General features: G+C 34.4%; 3 protein-coding genes across 11 annotated transcripts; 2 read left to right on the top strand and 1 right to left on the bottom strand.

Moving 5' to 3' along the window:
* Nucleotides 1–4,717: 4,717 nt before the first annotated feature.
* LOC110821980 (Leucine-rich repeat protein kinase family protein) lies at nucleotides 4,718–10,412 on the top strand. Of its 4 annotated transcripts, XM_088207737.1 has the most exons (15): nucleotides 4,720–5,157; nucleotides 5,278–5,731; nucleotides 5,821–5,953; nucleotides 6,092–6,163; nucleotides 6,514–6,657; nucleotides 6,732–6,875; nucleotides 7,143–7,241; nucleotides 7,322–7,377; nucleotides 7,466–7,906; nucleotides 8,531–8,721; nucleotides 8,817–8,949; nucleotides 9,049–9,206; nucleotides 9,283–9,474; nucleotides 9,612–9,901; nucleotides 10,246–10,412. In XM_088207737.1, the coding sequence occupies exons 2-14, from the start codon at nucleotides 5,632–5,634 to the stop codon at nucleotides 9,870–9,872; spliced, it is 2,124 nt and encodes a 707-aa protein (XP_088063863.1). In that variant the 5' UTR covers nucleotides 4,720–5,157; nucleotides 5,278–5,631; the 3' UTR covers nucleotides 9,873–9,901; nucleotides 10,246–10,412. The 4 variants fall into 4 exon arrangements, with proteins under 4 accessions (XP_021907660.2, XP_088063863.1, XP_088063861.1 ...); XM_022051968.2 differs by lacking the exon at nucleotides 10,246–10,412 and having other exon boundaries at nucleotides 4,718–5,157; nucleotides 7,322–7,365; nucleotides 9,612–10,183; XM_088207735.1 differs by lacking the exon at nucleotides 10,246–10,412 and having other exon boundaries at nucleotides 9,612–10,183.
* A 3,421-nt stretch (nucleotides 10,413–13,833) lies between these two features.
* LOC110822012 (uncharacterized) lies at nucleotides 13,834–19,367 on the top strand. Of its 3 annotated transcripts, none has more exons than XM_022052011.2 (8): nucleotides 13,834–14,081; nucleotides 15,226–15,280; nucleotides 16,963–17,418; nucleotides 17,565–17,641; nucleotides 17,736–17,772; nucleotides 18,180–18,375; nucleotides 18,642–18,960; nucleotides 19,070–19,367. In XM_022052011.2, the coding sequence occupies exons 3-8, from the start codon at nucleotides 17,055–17,057 to the stop codon at nucleotides 19,202–19,204; spliced, it is 1,128 nt and encodes a 375-aa protein (XP_021907703.1). In that variant the 5' UTR covers nucleotides 13,834–14,081; nucleotides 15,226–15,280; nucleotides 16,963–17,054; the 3' UTR covers nucleotides 19,205–19,367. The 3 variants fall into 3 exon arrangements, with proteins under 3 accessions (XP_021907703.1, XP_021907704.1, XP_021907702.1); XM_022052012.2 differs by having other exon boundaries at nucleotides 13,836–14,081; nucleotides 18,177–18,375; nucleotides 19,076–19,367; XM_022052010.2 differs by having other exon boundaries at nucleotides 13,836–14,081; nucleotides 18,177–18,375.
* Nucleotides 19,368–20,702: 1,335 nt separating this feature from the next.
* LOC110821964 (transcription initiation factor TFIID subunit, putative (DUF688)) lies at nucleotides 20,703–24,424 on the bottom strand. 4 transcript variants are annotated; one of them, XM_022051946.2, is made up of 4 exons: nucleotides 24,113–24,424; nucleotides 22,597–23,721; nucleotides 21,488–22,480; nucleotides 20,703–21,389 (listed from the first exon to the last, which is right to left on the bottom strand). In XM_022051946.2, exons 2-4 carry the CDS (start codon nucleotides 23,620–23,622, stop codon nucleotides 21,351–21,353), a joined length of 2,058 nt encoding a protein of 685 aa, XP_021907638.1. In that variant the 5' UTR covers nucleotides 23,623–23,721; nucleotides 24,113–24,424; the 3' UTR covers nucleotides 20,703–21,350. The 4 variants fall into 4 exon arrangements, with proteins under 4 accessions (XP_021907638.1, XP_021907640.1, XP_021907639.1 ...); XM_022051948.2 differs by having other exon boundaries at nucleotides 24,130–24,424; XM_022051947.2 differs by having other exon boundaries at nucleotides 24,210–24,424.
* Between the last annotated feature and the right edge of the window lie 227 nt (nucleotides 24,425–24,651).

The raw sequence follows: 24,651 nt of genomic DNA, 5'->3' as shown, positions 1-24,651 counted from the left end.
TGTAACTGAATAAAATTTTTAGAATTTATGCACTTCCAAGAATAAGAATGTATTACAAACTAGATCAGCATCCTACATGGCCATCCCCGACATGAATAAATCAACAATTCACTCAGTAGTACAACATTGGGAGAAAGGAGTCCATACACTTTTTGGGAATGTATTATATAGCCATTTATTTTCCCATACATGTGCATTAGCTTTATCCCCAAAGCCCATGATAATTATGATATTGATTCATAATATTTGAACATTTAGTTTCATGAGTTTTTAATTATTTAAATTAGAAAAACTCAATTGACCTCTCTCTTAGATTACCATAAAAGCTTGAGTGAATAATTTATTTAATTAAAATTTGATTAAATAAATTTTTTTAAATTCAACTAAGTTTACTCTTAGACATACACATAATTACAAACTATTCTAAAAGAGCCATTATCTAATGGTTCTCATAACCAATAAACTCAATGTCTGAATAATTATAAACCATAAACATAAGATCTAAGAAAGGTTAGAGGTCTTGAATAGCTTTCTTATATAAGTATGAGATTCTAATCTCTTTTCTGTATGCTCTCAGACATTTTAGATTTAATGTAGCACCCGGAAAGGAGGAGAAAAAAAAAAAAAAAAAAAAAAAAAAAAAAAAGGGGCGGCCACGTCAGCAGCCACGTCAGCAGGCCCGGTCAGCAGTCCCGGCCAACCAGGGCCTGCCACGTGGCAAGACCGCGTCACTCCAAAAGGAGCCACGCTGGCGATCCGCGTGGGTGCGATCCGACGGCCCAGATCAATCACGCGATCGGACGGCCCAGATTCAATCGCACGGACGGCCCAGATTCAATCAAAAACGAACGGCCCAGATTAAAACAAAATGAACGGCTGTGATCAAAAGGCAAGGGGTTATAAATAGAACCTCCACACCAGACCACAAACCCTAGCCGCCAGCCGCTCGCCGGAGAAGACGAACCAGAGGCCGACCGCCGCCACCCGCCGCCACTCGCCGCCGCACCGGGGAAATTTCCGACCGCCGATCGAGGTAAATTTCATACCCCCGACTCGTTTTTCCCCACTGATTCCTCCTATGGCCAAATCGAAGCCGAAATCCCGGCCAAACGGCCGGAATACGCGGCCGAAGCCCAGCGGCACCGCCGCGCCCCCTCTCGGTTTTTGCCTCCGACGAGGCCCTTCCCGGCCTCCGTTCGATGCAATTTTTATATCACCGTGATCACCATTCTTTTCTCTACAGGTTGACCGAAGCCAAATCACCAAAACACGAACTTCGCCGGAGAGTCGCCGTACCCGAGAGCGCCGCCGCCGGTAAGCTCCGTTTTTCCGTGATTTTTTTGCCCCCCGAGGGCCCTAGGGTTGTTTTCTGACAAGGACCAATGCGAGTGTGGCCGAATTCGGCCAAAAACGGCCGAAAACAGTCAACCCGAGGCGACTCGCCGCCGCCAGCGGCGGCGCCGTCGCCGGAGCACGGCGGAGCCGCCGTACCGGAGTTGCGATTTGGGCCGAAAGAGGCCCTGGGCCTAATTTGGATTTTTTTGGAACCCGTGCAGGTACTGTGAGCGTGTTTCAGTTCCCCGGGAAAAATTCAGGGGAAAATTAGGGACAGCCTGCAGGCGCACTGTGAATCGTATTCGGATCCCGAAAACAGGTAAGGACCCCTCACCTTATTTCCTATCACGGTATTAAAGTTCAAAATGATAAAACGGTATTTCTTGAATTAATGCATGTGTGAAATTGCTTAAGGTAGCTAATGGAGCCCGAGTCTAGTGTGATTGATGATTTACTGTTATTTGGCCTGTTTACAGCTTTAAATGCAAAATGAGGTTTGATGTGTTCATTTTACAGATTTGTGTGCATGCACTACGTTTTTATTAATTATGGGTTGAATGACTGAAAAACTGATACTGTATGTTGTCTGTTTGGTATGAATTACGATTTGCTTGTTTAAATGTGAATTGATGATGCTGATTGAGGAAAAGGAAAAATGAAAGATTGTGTAAACTGATAATTGTATTATGGGGGTCAGCCTGACTAGATATCCTGGGAGATGGTGGACGGACCGGGTCCGTAGGGAACCCTACCGGGATTGTGGTCTCACATGCCGGACGGGGTATGGAGATCTTATGGTTTTGGCGCCCATACCGGACGGGGTATGGGGACGGCCCGTTTCACCCTCATACCGGACGGGGTATTGAGGTTTATGGTTTTGGCGCCCATACCGGACGGGGTATGGGGACGGCCCGTTTCACCCTCATACCGGACGGGGTATTGAGGTTCATGGTTTTGGCGCCCATACCGGACGGGGTATGGGGACGGCCCTGGAAACTGATTATGAATGTTAAAGGTTAATGGGTAGCGGAACCCCTATGGACCCCCACGGATACTAGTAGGCTGGTAAATGAGAAAAGGATATGTTGTATAATGATTGAATTACAAAAGGCGTGATAAGTGCTATGTTTTACAGCTTATATTATTCCATGATTGTGATAATGTTATTATTTTTCTTATATTGTTTTCATAAATTCCACCGAGGTAAGTGGATGGTAAAGGTTTTCATGTTAATAAACGAGTTTATTGTAAATTATGCTCCATTGGTCTTTTTGTGGTTTTCTACCCACCTTTATCTCCGTGACGGTGAGATATCGTGATGTTCTTACTGGGCTAGTGTAGCTCACTCCTTAATTAACCATTTCAGATCAGGAAGACATGGTTCCCGAGCCCGTTCCGCAGGAGGACGACGAAGGGGATGCCTAGAGACTCTGTAGTCATACGCATAGTTTATTTTCGAGTTTTCTTTCTTAGTTAGTTTAACCTTTTATATTTTAAGTACGTTTTTTGGGTTTTTTTTCGTGTAAGGGATGTTAACTGAAATTTTGATCTCGCTTCCGCATTCGATATATTTAAATACTCATTTCATTTTAATATTTTCCGGGGCCGTTACATTTAAGGTAGTCATTTTTTGTATGTTAAATAGCTAATTTAACTTCTTTATTAGTATGATTAGCTTTCATAAGTTGTATTTTTTTACAACTTTGTTCTTATCTTTTATGATGGAAATCATTTCTTGAAAAGCAACAATGCTAAAAGGTAATAACCTCAACAGTTTTTTCCTAAATAGGAACAAAGTGATGGTAAGGTTGAAAAAAAGAACTCTCTAACTCTTTGGAGCAGTCTTCAACTTTAGCTATAATCTTTACGTGCATGTTTTAACTTCTTTATTTTTATCTTTGAAGTATTTGGTAAAATAATGAATGAATATTTTTCGTAAAAGATAGGACCTAAAGAGAAAATTGATAAGAAAAATCATAAAACAAAAAATAAAAAAGAAAATAAGAGCTTTCTCACAAGAAATGTCTTCTCAACTACCTTTAGAGAAGATTTTTTTTTTTTTTATACTAAATTTTTAATGTTACAATCTCTTAACTTACCTGATACAGTTGAAGATATTTGATAATTTCCTAATTTTTTATTATCAAATTACAATCAATTCCTCAAATTTGATTATAATTCAATTTGAATCGATCAAAATACTGGAATTTAACAATTTGATTTTACTCATGATTCTCTATTAAAAATGTTGGTTTTTGATTCAATAATTATGCTCTTTATTGACAAAAGATTCTATTTTTTTTTCTAATTTATTTATTTCTAGTTAAAATTCCTATTAATTAAAACTTAATTAAAATTATCTTTTACTATTGAATTTATTCTATTTTATTTTATTGCTAAGAAGGCAATTGGTTGAACATTCTGTTTGTTCCAAGTTTAATTTTTCAAAATATATCCATGATCAGAGTAAGATATTAAAAAGTATGAGATACCTAATAGTTAGATATATATATATATATATTAAAAAAAGAAAATGGGTGGCATTATCATATTTAATACAGATGGCTGGATTAATCGGTTGGGATTAGACTGAATTTACACCTATTTCTTATTTTTTTTAAAACCAAATTATCATATTTAATTTCAAACAACTCTTTACTCTTTTCCAAACTCTATTCTAAATATTATTTATCATTTTAACCACTTTATATCTTATATATGAAGAACATATATCTTTTTAATTTCAAGTCTAATACTAAAAATTAGAAACAAGATTTAATGTCACAAATTACAATTTTAGTGCATAAATTATAAGCTTTTCTTGTGATTATAAGGCAGTTTATCGAAAAAAAAAATTATTTCAATATGTTAATCTCGCAAATTATAATATTAGTAATTAAATTATTATTTTTTTTTTGGGGTTAGAAGTTGGGATTTTAGAATCTAATAATAATAATTTATCTTAATTAAAATTTTGATTTGCAACGATTCATGGGTGGTGGTGGATTTTTTTTGTTTTATAATTTGGTAAGGGAGCGAAACAGGCACGCACGCTCAAGCACAAATTGTGGGCCCAGTCAACGCAAAAATATATTAGTTAATTATTTTTTAAAAAACAAAAGAAAGAAAGGAAAGCGCGTCGTATTTGCACCGGAAGTGGGAATACTCCCCACCACCCAAATATTTTTCCTTCCGCCGGCCGTCCGAGTTAGTTATTGTCTCACACGCCGGTGACTAACTCCGATCAGAATTGTTATTTAATAAAACGATTATTCAAAATAAAAAAAATTTATTTAAAGAAAATTAAAAAAAAAAGAAAAGAAAAAAAAGAACACAGCTCGTGGGGGGTGGCCTGGTGGTGGGGGCCTCAACTCTCTTCCACAGAAAGGAAGAAAAATATTTTCAGAGAAAAAAAAATAGAAAACAAATACAAAAGAAAAGAGAGACGCGAGAGAGAGAGAGAGAGAGAGGGGCTTCCTTGAGAGAGAACAAAGATGGTGGAAGAGAGGTTACTCTGAGATCATTCTGCAAAAAGGGCAGTACAAGAAAAAGAAAAAACCGATCAAAATTCTTTAATTTTTTTCATTTCTAATTCTTTTCTTTGCTGCCTTTTTTATTCTCAATCTACCCCCAACTGCCTTTTTACCTCTTTGTAGTTCTTTCTCTCAATTCATTTGTTTAAATATTACGTAAACTATTATTGTTGTTTTCTGCTGTAATCATTAATAATTAATATACCTATCCACCCTCTAAACAAGATTTTGCAACTTTGTCGCCATTGGCATTATCGTCGTCGTCATCAAACGGGTCCCTTTCTTTATGGTGTGTTCCTCTTTGTGGGTTCCATTTCTTTTAGATTGCTTATTGATGCGGGTATTCCCTTATTCTTGATGGGTGCTTTTGTTTTTGTTTTTTTGTTTTTTTTTTCTTGCATGTTTTTAGCACCAACTGGTACTGTGGAGATAAGAGAACGATATAACAAGCTGTTTATTAGCTTTATGCGGTTTCTGAGCAAAAGGGTTCTGTGAAATCGATCTAAGAAACAAAAATGAGGGACCCTGATACGATTATCTCCCTGCCGCGAAGAATTTATATTTGGTTGTAGTATAGTTTTTGCATTGTAGCCAGAAGGTAGAACTGGCGTTGGTGTGTTTCCGTTGTTTATAATTTTCATTCTTCCTCTTGGAAAGAGGTGAGTTTTTGTATAGGAAACCTGGCGATTTTGTTGTATAGCGTCCTGGCTGTTGGGAGATATTATTGCTACCTCCATCACTATAGTGTTTGGCTGAACAAGCAATGGGGGGTAGATGGAACCCAATTGAGTTCCAGTTCTTTTGCTTCTTGGTCTTGATTATTGGCCTTCAAATTCAAAGCTCATGGTCCCTTAATTCAGAGGGTAATCTTAGATTCCTTGGTTCCCATTCTTTTTTTATATTGAAATTTGCTATTCATTGATGTTCACAATTTGATTATCCGGAAATGCAGGATTCAATTTGTTGGAATTCCGGGCTGCAGTGGAGTATGATCCTAATCGAACCTTTGCAAATTGGAATCCTAATGACAAAAATCCCTGCTTGTGGCATGGCGTTCATTGTGTCAACGGTAAAGTGCGAATGCTGTAAGTTCCTCTTACGTTACCCTGCAAAAGGAGAAAAACAAATCTTGTTGCTGTGATGAAATGTAAATCTTCTATTGACCTTTATCATTATAGGTGTTTCGTTTAATAGTGAATGTTTTCATGTATTTCAACTTGAAGGAATCTCAGCAGCCTTTCTTTAGAAGGAACATTGGCGCCTGAGCTTGGCAAACTTAGTGACTTAAGATCTCTGTAAGGATTCACAATTCGGCTGTGTGTTGATAGTAAAATTAGTTTTCATACCTATTTCAATTTTTTTTTTGTTTTGGGTTTAAATTAATATTGCCAGAACTCATGCCTAGATCTTAATAATCCTATGCTTTGTTCTGCACCTGAAACTAAAAATGAATCAAAAGGCCAGGGGAATAGTCATGTTTTTTATATTAGAAAGTTTTAGATAATTCCTACGGTCATCTCATTTTCTTAAACAATTATGGTACATCTGCCTTGTCTTTGTACAAGGAGTCCAAATATCTATTGAATACTGAACGATGTTGCCATTTAGTTCACCAGCTCTAAATCTTTTTCTTCACATTTCTCAGTATATTATACAAAAACCATTTCTCTGGTGGCATTCCCAAAGACTTTGGAGCACTTACGAAGTTAGAGCTACTGGATTTGAGGAGTAATAACTTGAATGGAACAATTCCTGAAGATATGGGCAAAATGCTGTCACTAAAACGCTTGTAAGTCAATTGCCCTTCTCAAGAAGATGGTCAATGTTCTATTCTAGTCCGATTGAATTTGTTCTCCACCCTAGGTTGCTCTGTGGAAATAAATTTGAAGGCAGCATTCCGATAGAGCTTGGGAGACTTAATTTACTTTCTGAATTGCAATTTGATGAAAACCTGGAATCCACCATGGCTACTGGAATTGCATGTGCAAATAGAAAATTTGGACATTGGTAAGAGCTCTAAATAGCATTTATGTCCTTTGTTTCCTATGCACAAGGTTCTTTTCATATGTTGATTAGTTCACGCTGTTCAATATATTTATCCACAGAATTTGAGAGACAAAATTTTAAAATGCTGGCACTCCTGGTTGTAGACATCTAGATATTAAAAAGTTGTGTTTTACTATGATGTTTATTTTATTGATCATAAGATAAATGAAGTACATCATTCTAGCTATCTAGGTTTTTAATCTTTAAAATATTTTTTTTCATGGATAGCATCTGGCAGAGCAGTTTGAAACAACTAAATAAAGCAGAATCATCGAGCACACCAATCAAAGGAGTTCTGACACATTATCTCACAGCTCCATTGACAATGTATGCGAATTCTATTTCTACCCTTAGACTTTTTCGTTTCAGCATTTCTATATAATAACAGTCTTTTATGTTGTCACAAGATTCAAGTTTGAAAAGGAGTCTGGCCGTGGAGACAATCACCATGGTAAACCGTCGAGTGAGTAGAATCACTTACAAAATCTTAGTGCATTATACTCAGAGATTCATCTAACAGACAAAATGGCATTATTTGTTGATAAAACCAGGTTCATCTGAGGAAAATGCAGTAAAAAAATATATGCAGAAATTTGATATTTTCTCACGTCGTAAGTTGCTTGAACAGTCCACTAATCTTCAAGCTGCACCTGCTAGTGCTGCAACTTCCTCTGAACAGATCATTGCTCTACCAACTTCCCATAGTAGTGGAGCTTTCCCTGCCATCCCAAAGAATAAACCTCTTCCTCCAGCACCTTTGCCTTCCATGTCTCCAAATCTTGTTAGTAGTCAGCCCTCCAATAACACACCTACGGTTCAACCTCTTTCGACTTCTGGACAGATGTGGAAGTATTTCATTATTTTGCCTAGTCTGGCCTTTATATTCATTGTTGTTGCAATCATGCTCTTTGTATGCCGAACAAAAGCAGTGAAGACAATAGGTCCTTGGAAGACTGGCCTTAGTGGACAGTTGCAGAAAGCATTTGTTACAGGTACCTCATTATATTATGTGGTCGAAGTATTATCTCCTCTTTAATATAGAGATTGTGTGCCAACATTTACCCGCTGTTACATAAAGTTAGGTAACTGCATCTAATAGTTGATAGAAACAGGGCGACAATGTCCTGATGGCACCATCAAGTAACTATTTCTTTTTTGATGGTCTGGAGCATCAATTGCACTGATCACAATAATCATCTGAAAAACAGATCATCTTGCCACACGAATAGGTCATTTCAACTGGCAGATTATATTCCCCTTCATCCTAGTAAAACTGTACTGTTGAAGCAAATGGGTCTAAAAGACTTTTTGTTTTAATTGTAAAACCTAGTAACAGTTATTTTCTAGTTCAGCCAAATGATAATGACTTTCCTTTATCTAATATACTAAGAGATGAGAGTTTTTTCCCCTTTAGTTAATTATGTGAAGGATATAATTCTGTAGTTATGTGAAATATGCCCTTTAACATACCGGTTACTGCTGCTGAGTATTATTAGATATAAGAAGCTGCCTCCTTTCCAAAGAACTGTCTGACTGAATTTATGCTCTTAGTACGGTATCCTACTTTTGTCCTTGTTTATAATAGTGAAACAAAATCATGTTTGTATGAAACACAGGTGTTCCAAAGCTAAATCGGTCTGAACTGGAAACAGCCTGTGAGGATTTCAGCAATATCATTGACTCTCTTGAAGCTTACACCATGTACAAGGGAACACTCTCTAGTGGAGTTGAGATTGCTGTTGCATCTACTGCAATTTCTTCTTCGAGTGAGTGGTCAAAGAACCTAGAAATGGCATATCGGAAAAAGGTAACATTCTAGATCATGGCCATTAATAGAAAAGCATTTCATATTCTAATTTTTAATTTTACTTTTAATATTAAATAATTTACCCTACTCTTTAGATTGATACATTGTCAAGGATCAACCATAAGAACTTTGTGAATTTGATTGGCTTCTGTGAGGAGGATCAACCTTTCAACAGAATGATGGTGTTTGAATATGCTCCAAATGGGACACTTTTTGAGCATCTGCATGGTAATCCTTTCAGTCCAACATACCATTTCTAGCGATCATTTTAATCAGTACTTTTCCATCTGTTGCTCTCTCGGGTTAGCTGTTCTTTTCTGTTTTCAGTTGAAGAGATGGAACATCTTGATTGGAATGCAAGAACGAGAATTATTATGGGAACGGCTTATTGTCTTCAATATATGCATCATGACCTGAATCCACCTATAGCACATTCTAACTTGAGTTCATCGGCTATCTACTTGACAGATGATTATGCCGCTAAGGTTGCACTTCTTTCCCTTTCAGTCTGAATGACTCTGTTGTCCTCCGACCATAACAGTTTTTGGATTATTTTCTCAGGTTGCAGAAATTTGTTTCACTTCTAAAGGTTCAGTTACATCAAAGGTATCCAGCAATGATGAGTCAGAGCACTCTCATTTGCCACCACTTGCTGAACCAGAAACAAATGTCTATAGTTTTGGAATAGTGTTGCTTGAGATAATTTCTGGGAAGCTCCCTTACTCTGAAGAACATGGAGCCATTGAGAAATGGGTAAGTTTGGAACAAAAGATCCTGATTCAACTACAATTTGGTCCATCCCTGTAATTCTTTTTCATTTTGTACTTGTTAGCTAATGTTGTGCAGCTCTCTCATGTTTTATTCAATTAATGATTAAAAAAACATGTCAGGCTGCTGAATATCTTAATGATAAGGGGAGTTTCAATAGCATGATTGATCTGACCCTCAAGTCCTTCAAAAGCGAAGAACTTGAAGTTGTCTGTGAGGTTATCAAGGATTGCATTAAACCAGATCCACGGCACAGACCAACAATGAAGGAGGTCATTTCAAAATTAAGGGAAGTCATAAATATCTCGCCCGACCAAGCTACCCCGAGACTCTCTCCTCTTTGGTGGGCTGAACTTGAGATCTTATCTACGGAGGCAACTTAAAGTTCTCACTAACTCTCTTGTGTTGTAAGGCAAGTCTCTCTCTTACTTTGTATCAAATGAAAAGTAATAACTTTTTAATCTGAGCTTCGCCCCGCATGACTAAATCATATTCGTTTTTGCCTATTTGGCTTTTATGTATGTTATATGATTCATTTGATTCGAATTTTTTTCACCATCTTTCTGTAGCATCCTGCCACAATAAAAGTGTGCTATATATTACATAATTGGGGCTTTATGTACCCTTTATATACAAAGTTTGTGTGTAAAGACTAACACAGCCTTGTAAACAGTTGAATCTGTGTTTTTCTTTCCTTGGTTTTGTTTCATAGAAATGAGGTGTTGAGAACTTTGAGAAACCATTATTCTCTTTCAGGAAATGTTGCTTGCACCAACTTTGGAACGGACTGTTTTTTTGTTAGTAGGGGGAGGGAGAGAGAGCTCTGTTCCAGGTTTTGATGTTGTAAATTCCTCAATACAGAAATGAAAAACATTTTTGTTTCATGTTGAAATGAGAATCTTTCATGCTTTCTATGGGTCTGAGATTCGGGGTGTAAACTGATGCAAGCTCGGGGCATAACTTGACTCTATCTCTGATCAATGATTGATTGATAACTTGATCTAAAACACGACTCTGAGCTAGGATGTAATCAAGCTCGAGACACAATCTTAAATTTAATCACTTCCTCCCAATGTAAGCTTTTGGCCGGAGCAAAAATTTACTCAAGCCACGCTCAACCTAGAGCATGGTTCTAAAGCTCAATTGATGAGATGATCTTGAATCTAAGCTCAACTTGAGCAGGGACACGATACCAAATCGAACACGAACTGAGGCATGATTATAGGCTTCCAAATGTCTCGAGCATGACTCAATGTTGCTACTCTCAGGGCATAGATTTGATGTTCCAAGACAAGGGTTAACTCATTGTTTCTCAAACGGATTAACTTCTTTCCAATCTAAACTTTCCCTATTCTAAGACGATAAGTTTTCTTACTTTCTGTATGGAGTTTTGATTTAACCCAAAAAAGATACAAAAAGAACAAATCAATTTGTAAAGCTTACTAAAATAATTTTAATATAAGATTGATTAATGTTTAATATAAAAAAAAAAGAACAAAATTGATGTTTATTATAAGAATAGTTAAATTAAACTTGGAGGAGTTTTTAATCAAGAGCTAAGTTTTGTTCAGGATTGGGTAGGAAATAATGAACGTTAATTGTTTTATCGTGGGTTAAATGATTAGAATTTACTTAATTTAAGCAAAGTTTGTTAGTAAATACTTAGATTGGGTCTAATTATAGAGTATAATTTAAACAAAGGAAGATTGGTGATTTGTTCAAGAGAGGAGCAGCCAGCAAAGGGGATTAATAACTAATGACAACTCTTCTTGTATAATAATTAGTGATGATTAACATGTAATTAGTAGTATTAACTATTTTTGGTTATTACCAATATTAATTAGTAGAAATCTGATTATTATTAGGTGGAGAAAGAAGCTAATTACCAAGTTTCAATTTGTGGTGATAAATTGATTAAAAGAAAGCTCTCAGAAAATATGCGATTAATATTACTATAATTTTTATTAGGGTTTTTACTCGGCTTTTCTTATTGGTTATTATTGTTAATTTTATCTATATATATATATATATATTATATAATTGGAGAAAGAAATTGAGAGAATTACAAAAATAAAGAAAAGAATTTTAGAAATTAAAATGAATAATTATTTGAATTATTGAGAGAATTTTTTTTTTTTTTAAAAAAAAAGAGAACCATAGTAAATCAAAATATTGAAAATTAAAATAAAAAGAATAATTATTCAAAACATTTTAAATAAAATTATTAAAAAAAAGGAACATTTAGTTTTTCATAAAAGAAATTGAAAAATCCTAAAATGACAATATATATATGAATAAGATGTTTTTGCAATTCTATATATATTCAATGTATAATTAAGATTAAGTTTTTAATTACCCAAATTTCAAGAACTTTTAGCATAATAAGAAGAATTGGTTTGGCAATAATTGTGCAGCCATTCTATGGTTGGAATATATATTGCGTACTACCAATCCCCAATTACTCTGACCAAAAACCCAATACATTCACAGCTTCTACACTAATTTCATTTTGTGGGTGAATTCAGGTTGGCCTTATTTAAAAGTTTTTATGAAGCAAAATTATTTGCTACCAACCAAATTAAAATTACCCTTAATTTAAAAAATAGTTGTAAGTCGACCAACCATCAACATGATCATCTATTATAATGATCCTATTCTATTCTGTTAAATTTCAGTAATTTTATTATATTTTTAAATTTTAAAAAAATATTAGATTAATGGGTTAGAACCCTGAATAATTTTTTATTTTTTAAAAAAAAAAATTAAAATTAACTCAATTAATTAACTAAGAACTGAACTGGAGTTATGAGTCTTATTCCCTACTCTACCTTAAATATGTTGAAAAAATTGAAGAACACAAAATTTAAGCACATGAAAAGAAGGGTTTAGTCTAGAAAGTTGGTGCAGAAGAATGGTACGTACAATTATTTATAGTTAGGTCAGCTGCTGGCTACTCTGATTCAAAGAACCCTCTTGTGTATCATTTAATTCTTCCGTCAATCAAACAAATAGTTAACTCTCTCCTTATTGCATGGCTTCGTGCCTGAAAATATAATATTACTATACTTTTGTTTATAATAAAACATTGTGTATAAATAATATTTTTTTTTTTTGCAAATATACAATAAATAGATATATTTGGATAGAAATTAAAAGTTATATAAGTTATTATACTGAGAAGGATTTCGAGTCTCACATATTATCACATTCTTCATGATTTTAGGCATATGTGAAAATTATTTAGTTCGCGTCACTATATATATATATATACACACGCATATATATAATATTTATCTAATAGTTGGAATAGTGTCAAGTGATGAGAAGTGTCATTTTGTTCCTACGCATATGAACTTCTTGAAGGTAGTTTGTTGAAGATGAATTACAAATTTTAAAGATCAACTAATTCCAAAACATCCAAGTATCCGTCAACATAAATTCAATGATCATATATGTATATATGCCATTTAGTTATTAATTAATCTTAGTGATTAAGATTCTAGGTGTGTGTGTGTGTGTGTCTCTCTCTCTGTCTGTCTATAAATTTATATGCCATCCACAGCTGCGTTTCTCTCCCACCAAGGTAGATATCTAATTGATGATATTGAAGTCGAGGTTTCATTTCCCAGCTCATTTAATTAACACATGCATTTTTGTCAAAATTAGCATGTGTATGTAAATATGTATAATATAAAATTATCTGCAAAAATTTTGTAATATCCCAAAAAATGATAGGAAATAATTGGTATCTGCAACTTGCTTCAATGTCTTAAGCCCCACCAAAATTGACCAAATTCCTGAGCTTATGCAATGCATGGATTTCTTTTTGTATTTGAACCGAAAAGTCTAAAGTACGAACAATGTCAAACCCAAATAGAAATTTACCATAATTAATTTTTCTTAAAGAGAAACTTATTCATATTATATTATCATGTCTGTAAATTTTTTAAGATTATCCATTTATATATAGATTAATATTCATGTATTCATGCATAGCAACATAATTAAGCAATAGAAAATAAAGATGTGTGCTCCCACAGTAAGAACATGTAGATATAAGAAGAGTGCTGATGATGCGGAGATAAAGAAGAAGAAGAAGAAGAAGAAGAAAGTCTTTGTTTTAGGTAAAGAAAAGTCGATGGGTTATAATCAAGAAGATTGGTCCCACGTTTCTTAAAACTGTTAATAATGTATTGATTGGTGGGATTCATAGAAGGTGTACGAAAGGAAGAAAAGAGGAATTTGATTAATTATATATAATGATCTTAATTATTGATTTAGCAACATATATGAGGATTGGTGTCTCAGAGAAGTCAAACAATTAGTTTAATCACAAGAGTTAAATTGCACAACTGTCAAAAGAAAAGGCATCACATGAAATCCAAGAGTCGGATCCGCAGTAATAATAATAATAATACTAACTAAAATTGGAAATATAGAGAAGCACAGTTTTGATAATGTCCCAGATTTATAAATCATAGTACATAGGAGTCTTAGAGTATCTGAAATTTGCATGATATTGGTATCCAGGCTTCTGTGGCAATATACACTTCTGCAAATAAACCAATTTCTTCTTCGCTTGGTCTCTCCAGGTTTCTCTCTCTCTCTCTCTCTCTCTCTCTCTCTCTCTCTCTCTCTCTCTCAATTGTGGTGGGCATCCAATTGGATGTGTTTTACTTGCATCTTCAAGCCATATATTCCTTATATATGAACATGAAGAACTTGAAAAGCAAAAGGATTAATGGGATAAAATCATGCAACTTGTACATATGATTATAGATGTTTTTCTAATGAAGACTAGGAGTAGGAAACTTTTAACCCAGCATAAAAAACTAGAGATCCATGGCTTTTCGATGATATTCTATACAGTTTTAATTAATTGGAGATTGATTTTTTTTTATAACTATGACATCGGTTTGGCTGTCTCTCTCAGTAACATGTCTCTTTTCTTCCCTTTATTTTAATTACTCAACTAATTTAGGTTGGGTTATGATATTTTGAATTAGATGTATTTTTCTCTTTCTTTTTCCAAGAAATCCAAGAATGAAGTGAGAGAAAAGAAAACAAAGAAGATCTCTACAATCTGCATGCTAATTCTCCAGCATCAACCATGTCAGATGGTTTTTTACTCCCCAGACCGACTGAATTAGTTCCTGTTCCCTCATAGCCTAAATTCAATGCCAAGAATACTGCATTTGCATGTCAATGATCATGGATACACTTAAACCTTTTCTTTGTCTAAAATATTCTTTTTACCTAACGGATGCACTTTAAGGAACCTGTAATTTTGTTGATAGAATTAGCATCCTTTTTCCACTGGATTCCTCTATGCATACACACAAACAAAATATATGTAAAACCTATTTTTGCTTTACTCCAGAGTTTTAAGTTAATGTGGACTTAGTGAGTTTGCCAAGCACACATGTAGGACATGCAGAAACTTTGACTGATTAATTTGCCAACACGTAAGTTAAAATATATATTGATTAAGTGAGAAAACATTTTGATTGGTGAGCAAGCTTGTGTAATCCATCTTCAGTCATACCTTACTGAGTATATCCATGGTAGCCTAGTCTCGCAAAAATAAATAGTCAGCATAAAATTCCAAAAAAAATTATTATCAATCATAAGTTTTTTTGTCAAAAGTTATGATGATCTGTATAAATATCAGTCATTATTAATAATAGAATGATATAAATTATATGATGAGAAACTCTTATTTTTGAATATTAACAGGATGAAGCACCGCCATTTCAAAGAAAACATGTTAGAGCCACCAGGAGATACATAGGTGAGGGTTTGCTTTATGCTAACTTAGCATATTGATTATTGTCATTATCATTAAAATAACTCTTCTAAAAACCTATATATTTTTCACATTGCAACTCCAGTATGAGACCTAAGGGAAGAAAAAACTTAAAGAAGAAGAAGATTCTCTGTTTGATTCGGTAATTATGTTTGATGAATCATGCATGGTATTTAGTACCATGTAGGTAGTCATTGGTTCATGAATAGACAAGTAAAATCTCATGCGTTAAAAATTTGATATGTAATCACGGAAAGAAATTGAATTAGATAAATGATGATTTGAACTAAGAAATTTTGGAAATTATTGCATTTTGTTTAGCAATCAACAGATGTAGATCTCTAATAGCTACCCCATCAATAATTTTTTACCTCTTCAAGTATTGACTACTTGATTTTCCTTTATTTAGAGATCATTTAAAGTTCTATGTGATAATTATGTCCTTTAAAGTTATGTGCTGCAACACTTCATGAAAGCCTTGTAGCGCGGGGTATTATTTTAAGAAAATCGATGTTGAAGATCTTTTCTAAACTATATCAACTATGACCATGAAATTGATATGGTTTGCAATCTCCTTAATGACTTCATCAAGGAATCAAGAAAGAACCTTGGTGTCATAAAATAATTTGACAAGAGAGATTCGATGAGTTAGTAGCAATTGTATTATTTGTACCTCTATTGTTAAAATTGATTTTATTGTTAGTGAAAAGATTTATCATGATTGTTTGAAATAAGATAGGTTAATTGTTCCCAAACAGCAATTGTAAAATCGAAAAAAAAAAATATCAAAATTATTATACTTATAAAGGTACTATAATGAGGTAGCATCAACCTCTAAATTACTTGTGACAGAAGAGGTTGAATTTTCCATTGATTGGAGTGATGATTGTCACCAATATGATAGTATTTTAATATGTTATTAAACGTTACTACAATAAAAATGTACATATATAACTTGATATTGTTGTTAGTCGTAAGTAAACCAAAAGAATTAGGTTAGATTTAACTATTATGTTTAATACGTACAAAGAAGTAAGACAATATGTTTAAGTATTTGAATAGTAAAATTTAGGATAGTAAATATATTATGAATCACTTATCCTCCAATTATTTTGTTATAACTTATTTTTTTTAAATCATTATTTCTCAACTACCTCTACTTAAATAATCATTTACATAGTATAAGAGGAATTGTATGCACTCATATTTGAATAAATATTTTAACTAATCTGTTTAATTTGACATTCTTAACTTTTATATATTTTTTTTACTATTCAATTACCACCTAAAATATATATGAAATTGAGTTATACACACATATAAATAAAATTCTAACATATTTAACTTGTAGCCAATAGGAAATTGAATTATTGATTGTAATAAAAATCATGAAATGTATAAAATGTTCGGTTCAGTAGATTTATCACGAGGGAGAAATTTTTTTCCTGACTAAAAATGTATACAATTGATAATTATAAAAGATACATACAACCACAACATAGAAATTATGGATTAACACATCTACTCCTAACGAAAAAGAAATCATTCGCACATTTTCACGAGGAATTTGGTTTATATTTTTATATTAATAGAATTAATCGTATTTAGTTCATTTTTTTGTAATTCTTAATTAATTTTTAATTTTAATTCTAAATTATATTTTCCAGTTGAGGAAACTAACTACTGATAGACAACTTGAAAACTAAGTAAAGGTAGTGACATAAGTGCACTATATATATACGGAGAGTTAGAGCAAATAATGATAAAAGACACGAAGATGTATGATGATATTCAAGAAAAGAGTAGTACTAACCAAGAGGTAGCTGAAAATATACATGAGGTATCATCCCAAAAGTGCTCGTCCTTTGACCTAAACGAAGAAGCTAGCAGCGAAGAAGACGATTTCATTGCCTTGGGACATGAAGATGATGATGCCGATGATGATAATGAGGGAATAAGAAAGAAAGTGATGACTTGCACTAAAAATAGGATGGAAGGAGACAATTCTAAGAGAAGATCTAGGGTTAGACAATATGTTCGATCTAAATTACCTCGCCTACGATGGACTCCTGACCTTCATCTTGCTTTTGTGTATGCTGTCCGAAGACTTGGTGGACAAGAGAGTATGTTTCTAAAATTTCCATGTTAATTAATTTCAATATCAATTGTTGAAACTAGTAGATTAACTTTTTAATAGCTAGCGAGAAACAAAAGATACATAGCCCTATGTTAATTATAATATTTTTTCACTAATTTGATAATGGTGCAGAAGCAACTCCTAAGTTAGTTCTTGAGTTGATGAATGTGAAGGGCCTTAGCATTGCTCATGTGAAAAGTCACTTGCAGGTAAAATAATTATAGGATGATCAATACGTACACTCATTTGTTACAAATAATCAGATATTGTCTCATATATATTAATCTCTCTATACGCATGCAGATGTACAGAAGTAAGAAGCTTGATGAATCAGGGCAAGGTAAACCTACTTTCTTTTCAAGGATTTATTTACTATCTATAAATTTAAGAGTTATACATATATATATATATACACATGATCTGCACTTTATATAATTTTACTTCCATTAACAACAATAATAATAATAACAATAACAATAATAATATTAAATCATAATATATCTATTTATAATTAGTCAATATAAATAGATACATTATGCGAATTTATCGTTTCAAATAAGATTATATATTTTATTGTGTACTGCTTAAAAAATTATAATATTATTGTTTGTATTATTTTTGTGGATAAATATTAAATAATTATTAAAATATATGAATTCAGTAAAAAAAATAAAATTAAATATTTTTTAAAGATAAACGTATCAAAAATTAATCTTGAAAACTTTGGCTTAATTTGTTGAACAGTAGTAATCAGCCAACGTGGTAGAAGGGTGAACGGAAGGGAGAGATTCCAGAGCATATTGCAGCCGGTGACGAGCAGTTCTCTTCATCACTTGAGAATGGAAAATGGAGGGATTGTCCTTTCCCAACATTCTCCCCTCAAACATAACATATTCTCCTGTCTCTCTCCACGAAGATTTGATTATGGGGCAAGCTTTTCAAGGTAGATGATTTGATTATGAGAACTGACCAGGAAATATTTAATGAATAATCTATTATTTATACACAAACATGTAAGATCAAAAGAGTGTCAATCAAATTCAAGTTCAGCATTATTTTGGGCAAAATTAATACAATTAGATCATAAACACTAGACTTTAGCATAGAGATAACTGATATAGTTCCAAAAGAATAAAGAAAACCAAATTTATATTGTTTTTACAGTAGCTAGCTAACAATTTGTATGTTTGCATACGTGTGTTATTGCAGATACCAAGAGTGGAAAAATGTCAGTGAGGCTAATATCACAACAAGGCATAGTTTGGTGAACAAAGATCATATGAAGAGCTTCTTGAGATCACAACATAACTTAATCGACACGGCAATGAGAACAGAAGCCATGAGACCTACTCGATTTCTTGAGGAAAAGCAATGGCCTTTGTTCGAAAGCATCGATAATTATTGGAAGGTTAATAGGTCAAACATTGAAAATATCAATCACAACAGGCATTTCTCCACTAGACCATCATCTTATAAACGACATCTTGCTACTGGAATAATGGCTACAAAAAGGAAATGGATCAGCGAGGTATGGCCTAAAACATCTTAGCAATGTGGCCACGACCAAGTTTAAAATTATCTAATTATCACTGGCAATTATATTGTTTTGCTTTTTCAAATTTTGTTTGCTTTTTAAGGTGCAGTTAAATCAAGAAACGAAGACGAGAGAAAAGCTTCCTGATCTGCAACTCAGGCTGAGCAGAAGAGCTGTAGTTGATGAGGAAATAAGTCACAAAAGCGAACTGGAAATTAACACACAGCTTTCACTTTAGGTGTCTTCGTAAACTTTGTTGGAAGTTTGGAATTATCATAAAGAGAGACAGAGAGAAGAACTCAGGATTTGTGTTTCTAAACTGAAACCTTCAAAATGACTGAATTATTTCTTTCAACAGCATTGCTATTTATAAAAAGAAAAGAGAGAATTTTAGAACTAAACATTAATTAAATTAAGCATTTATCACTAATTAATCTGGTCATAAGTATTTATAGGGTTATCAAATTCATGCAAAGTTACATTGAAAGAGTAGAAATTGGCAATCTTCCTTAGAATCACGACTGATTGCTATTTATTAAATCACATTGAATGGTGATTTTCATAAAATTAACTCCAGCTTATTATATGATTTAAGTTTATTAAAGCGCATATAAATATCTTATATATTAAGATATGAACTAACAATTTCGTGTAGGCTCATATATGTCTCAATAAAAAGTCTGTAATACAAAGATTCTATACGAGAAATAATCTAAGGTTAAATCCTCCTCTTCCTTCCTATATATATATATATATATAATTTACCAAGATATCGTAGTTAGGAGTCTTTATTTTGACCAACAGGTGTGGAAAAATAATCTAAGGTTAAGTACTTACAAGTTTCCTCTGCTTTGATTATATTTGTATATTTTGCTCTAGAAAACATTTTACAACAAAAGAAAAAACGTGTTAAGTTTGTGTTTCACGATGTTAGACATTGTTGGATCAAAGGCTGTAAGGAGTGTGAAGATGAACAAAAGCCCAACCCAAAGAATTTAAAAACAAGTTTTTACTACAACGACAAAAATCCAAGCACAAGTAACAATAATAGTTCGTGGTGTTCCGTTAGAGGAAATTAGCGTCCAACCTCTCAGCCATAATATTGTCAATCCAGCACATGAAATCACTCACCCCATCGACCTTTACGCAGAGCCATCAGTGTTGATCTTGAACTAATGCTCTCGATGAGCTCTCTTGCCCAGTTCGGTCCCTCTGTTCTAGCCACTAGTAAAAAGCTCCTAGTTACTCCCAAGTGTATACATTGTGAAACTCAAGGGTCATATTAATATAGTATAACTCTATGGTGCTACGAAACGCGTCCTCAACGCCTCGTTCTTTCTATATTGGGACTACTGGAAGGTTGAGCCTTGAATGGTGACAGAAGAGGAGTTTTAGGTTGTATTAGGTTAGCTCCTAACCATGTATTCAGAAATAGTTTTATCCTGCTCTTTGCATATAATCTTTTTGTTTGCTTCTTCAATCTTTGGAATAAATTTTTTAAAAAACAAAATTTTAAGTATGTTATTTATTTTGTTTTATCTTTACAGTTACAACATATATTTGAATTGTTTACTTTCACCTACACATTTAGACAAGTAATAAACATATAACATACCAGTCAGCACTGACTGAGCATATCAAATAAACATATATTCTGCTGGTATTTGGTTTACTTGTTTCTAGTTAAAATACCCACCGAGAACAATAATTACCTATACCACTAAGGCGAAATCACAAAGGAAGAATGTTCCAATACTACGCATATCTGCTCTCGCATCACTAGTAATTGTTCACATAATGTAGCAATGTATTAGAGATGCTATCATGCTAAAGTGAACCTACGTACATTGTTTATCTGAAGGAAAAAAAAAAAAAAAGATTATCACAACCTTACAGTATATGAAAAACTTGGATCAACTATACCATGATTTGCAGTTCACCCGCTCAAGTAAACCAGGAGTCTGGTTAAATTGTTTCCCAGCCATGAGCACCAGAGCGCTTGTCTCTATGATTCATTATGTAGGAGAAACTGCTGTTGCTAGTATCCAGTTTCGGACGAATATGTATCTTCCTTGACTATACACCGGGAGAGGTTAATGCTTCCAATATATCCTAATACAAGTATCAGAGGAAACCATATACAACCAATCTGATGCCTCAGGTAGACTTTAAGAATTTTAATTTGGCCTGTCATGATTATGAAGCAAGAAATGACCTCCAAAACTATAGTAACAACAGATGGAGAAGTTCAATAGGCAGGAGGATAATCTGCTGTTGGAAAAAGGAGAACCTGGAATATTTTTAACTAGCTCCCACCACAACATGCAAAAACTGCCCGAACAAGGCCAAAGAGTCCAAGAACTTCAACATGGAACTTTAAAATTCTATGATTTGGATGGCTGAGAAGCATGAGTAATAAATTCCTGTCAACCAAAAGAAAAGGAAGATAGGAAGCTTAGTCTATCGTCTGTCTGACAAATCTTATTCTAGATCAACTTTGAACCAGAAATGATTTTATTACCTCAGAATAGCGTACATGATCATGATGCATGTAAGAAGTTTTAACAATCGTTTCCCACTTGGTATTGTTCGAGGTCTCCGCAGGATCTTGCTTTTTAGGATTAAATCGAGCATTGATATATGACTTTGAAGGTTGATTTCGTGAACTAACTGAAGGCAAAGTGCGCCAAAGCCAAGACTCAGAAGGTGTTTTTGGCAGAGGTGGGGGAAGGGTGCAAAGTTCAAAACCAGTAATGATCTTTCCTTGGCCATCTGCTTTGATCTCATCATTACCAATACTTTCATTTTCACCAGCTATAAGTTTTATACATTCCAGAGACTTAAATTCCTGATCAAGCTCTGGATGCAGTCTGCTCTCTGACGTGTCTTCTTGCCTCCTGAGAAATGAGTTATGAGAGAAAGATATACTGGCATCAAGAGAACCCAAGACTTTAGGATCCAAAATGCTTTCTTCCTGTGGAATACTCAGAGGTTGTATGTCTTGAAGAGGAGATGATACTGTATCAGAACCTTCCATCTCTTTGATTATTGAAGAGGTTTCAAAATCCTCACCCACCGAATCCATCCAGCACTTCGTTCCTGATAGACTTGAATTTGACAAAGGTGATGTTGACGAGTTTATGGTGTCCACATACAATGTCTTCTCAACTGCAGGACTTGATGAGCTTGAGCTTTGCCTGGTGCTCCTTGGAAATAATTCCTGAGACTTGCTAATGCCCCTTCTATGCCTATTCATCATGTTCCATTTGGAATAATCAGCTTCATTTGGAGTGCCAAGGAAACTAACTCCACTGAAAGGAGACTGAGTAGCCGTGTTATGATAGGGAGATATGCAACCTGAACGCCTATGAGGAGATGACCACCTTGTCAGTTGGTTGCCTGAATTAGACATGAATCGATTGGATCCACAGGTCATCTTATTCTCAGGAACAGCAAGCCTTGGTGATCGACCTTCATTATCTGCCTTTTTCTTCAGAATAGAGTCCCAAGCATGCTGAAAAATAAAGCCATTTAACCATGTAAGTTTGAGTTGAAAGTTTCTGCCAGTTATAACAAGAGCACTTAAAGAAAATGAAAGGAAAACAAATTAAGAAAAAGCTTTATCACAACCTTCTTAATACTTTGACTGTGAGACTCCATGTGCACAGTTTTGCTTGATTTTCCAAGATCAGAGATTGAAGATAGTGAAGAGTGAGTCCTACCTTTCAACCCTGGCATTGGATTTAAGAGGCAAAAAGAGTTTTTAAAGCATAACCGAGGCAACAGTCCACAAGCTTTTCCTGATATGTTGGCAGCATCATTGTACTCGTATTCTTCTTCACTCTCTTCATCCTCAGTATCCTGGCCATAATGCAGCATAGCAACGGAACTGTATTGATTAACAGGAGGCTTCCTATTCTCCCCAACCACTTTTCTAATCTGTCTTGGTTGTTCAGATTCCACAGCCATTAGTTGCTTCCTTAAAGCATACTGAGGTGGCTCCAAAGCCATCGCCTTGGCAGCAGGTAAGAAGCGACTCATCATGAAATCTCGAGTTTGTGGATCCGTAGCAAAGGTCCCTGATGGCTCTGTATGATTTTCATCAAATCCAGTCAGGCCACTTACACTACAGTTCATAGAGAACGAATCAGTTGGAGACAGTGTATCAAGTGCATCAGAATATCTATCATCATCTCCATCATGATCATCATCTGCCAAGTCTGAGACCCCCCTCTCATTTATCCCCTTTTTTGAGCTCTCCAATCTATTGACACTTTGATTTTTCGAAGATATTCCAATTTGTGGCCTAACCGGATTTTGCTCTTCAAAATTTTTCTCTGAGTTATACTTGATGATATCCCAAACCCTTCCCGGAGGAAGACTTGGAGTAACAGAAGCCTCCTCTATAGCGTGTGACTCTTCAATGCTGTCATTCTTCGGTCTTCCTGGGATCTGTTCCCATACAAAAGGAACAGCAACTGGTTCTGTCACTTGATCCAAAATTAAATCTGATTTCTTTAATGGGAGACTAGGCCACCTTCTGGGCCGGGAGCTTTCTGTTACTTTCTCATTTTGTTCATTTGAAGATGCTGACATGTTAGAAAACCGCCTAACCGATAGAAGTGGTGCATTAAAATTCAATCTCATTTCCTCCATGGCACTTAACAAATGAGCAAACTCACTCTTCAATTCAACTTTCTTGATTATTTAAGGTTCAGAAACAGAGAATAAAAGCTCATAGCTGACAAGAAAAACCTGAAAATAAAGAAAGAAGATATAATCCCTTTCAACAAAGATTCCTAAAATCCCCTTCTTCTCCTACTATTTAACAGATAGAACATGAACAGAAATTTAGATACTTGGTCCCCTGGAAAAGGATTAAAACAAATAAAACTTAAACCAGCTAAACTTAAACATTATTCAGGATCTGAGAATTGAGGAGCGACAACTCCAAACAATTACTCCTTACAGAAATCAAAACCAGCAGACAATAAACAAGTAAAAAACTAGTTCCTTGATCAACCAAAGCAGAGTGGTCTGAGATATCCCAATAAATTAAACCGACCCACTAGATTGAATCAAGAAATTTGGCATCCGAAGAAATTCGTTAGAAGTAATTAAAGAGAATAGAAAGAATGTAACTGACCAAGAAAATGGACTCACAAGAATCTGACGAACACATCCAAGAACAACAATGTTATGAAGAGAAGACTAAACCTGAGCAAACCCAGTTGTGGAATTACCTTTGTAGGTCAATCAGAGATAAAAGAAACCATGGACAATGCAAAAAAAATTCCAGGTTCCTGTTTCTTGGGTCCTAGTCGAGGGGAATGAGTAAAGAAAAAGAAAAATCAAGAAAAAGGGTCTTCTGGTATTTGCAGGGAGAGAGCAAGTTGGGTAATAGAGACGTAGATGGTGGAGTGGCGAGTGGTGAGTGGCAGAGAGGAGAAAAGGAAAAGTCCATTAGAGAAGCGCAGTAAGTTTGGCTTTATGCATTCCCGCGTTTGGACTCACGCGCAATGGATTTTTCATACCATACGATGGATGAGATGATGACCTTGACTGAGAAATCTTCGTAAGGTTCACGATAACAAACTCTACAATTTTGGAATAAAGCACCATTTACATTTGCCTTTTTTTTCTTTCAATCCTTAATTAATTTTTTTAGATGATTGCTTAATTGAT

Source organism: Carica papaya, chromosome 7 (assembly GCF_054855325.1).
Source record: "Carica papaya isolate Zhongbai chromosome 7, ASM5485532v1, whole genome shotgun sequence".
NCBI classification, from domain to species: Eukaryota; Viridiplantae; Streptophyta; class Magnoliopsida; order Brassicales; family Caricaceae; genus Carica; species Carica papaya.
The sequence above is the reverse complement of the archived record's forward strand: the minus strand, read 5'-3'. Positions and strand labels throughout refer to the sequence as shown.

Bases quoted from the DNA above. Each gene is read 5' to 3' on its own strand.
- LOC110821980 (XM_088207737.1), top strand. From the start codon at position 5,632: ATGGGGGGTAGATGGAACCCAATTGAGTTCCAGTTCTTTTGCTTCTTG. The intron at 6,658-6,731 runs GTAAGTCAATTG...TCTCCACCCTAG, and splicing joins ATGCTGTCACTAAAACGCTT to GTTGCTCTGTGGAAATAAAT. The intron at 6,876-7,142 runs GTAAGAGCTCTA...TTTCATGGATAG, and splicing joins AATAGAAAATTTGGACATTG to CATCTGGCAGAGCAGTTTGA.
- LOC110822012 (XM_022052010.2), top strand. From the start codon at position 17,055: ATGATAAAAGACACGAAGATGTATGATGATATTCAAGAAAAGAGTAGT. The intron at 17,419-17,564 runs GTATGTTTCTAA...ATAATGGTGCAG, and splicing joins AAGACTTGGTGGACAAGAGA to AAGCAACTCCTAAGTTAGTT. The intron at 17,642-17,735 runs GTAAAATAATTA...ATACGCATGCAG, and splicing joins ATGTGAAAAGTCACTTGCAG to ATGTACAGAAGTAAGAAGCT.
- LOC110821964 (XM_022051946.2), bottom strand. From the start codon at position 23,622: ATGGAGGAAATGAGATTGAATTTTAATGCACCACTTCTATCGGTTAGG. The intron at 22,481-22,596 runs GTTGTGATAAAG...TTTATTTTTCAG, and splicing joins ACAGTCAAAGTATTAAGAAG to CATGCTTGGGACTCTATTCT. The intron at 21,390-21,487 runs GTAATAAAATCA...TTTGGTTGACAG, and splicing joins ATCATGTACGCTATTCTGAG to GAATTTATTACTCATGCTTC.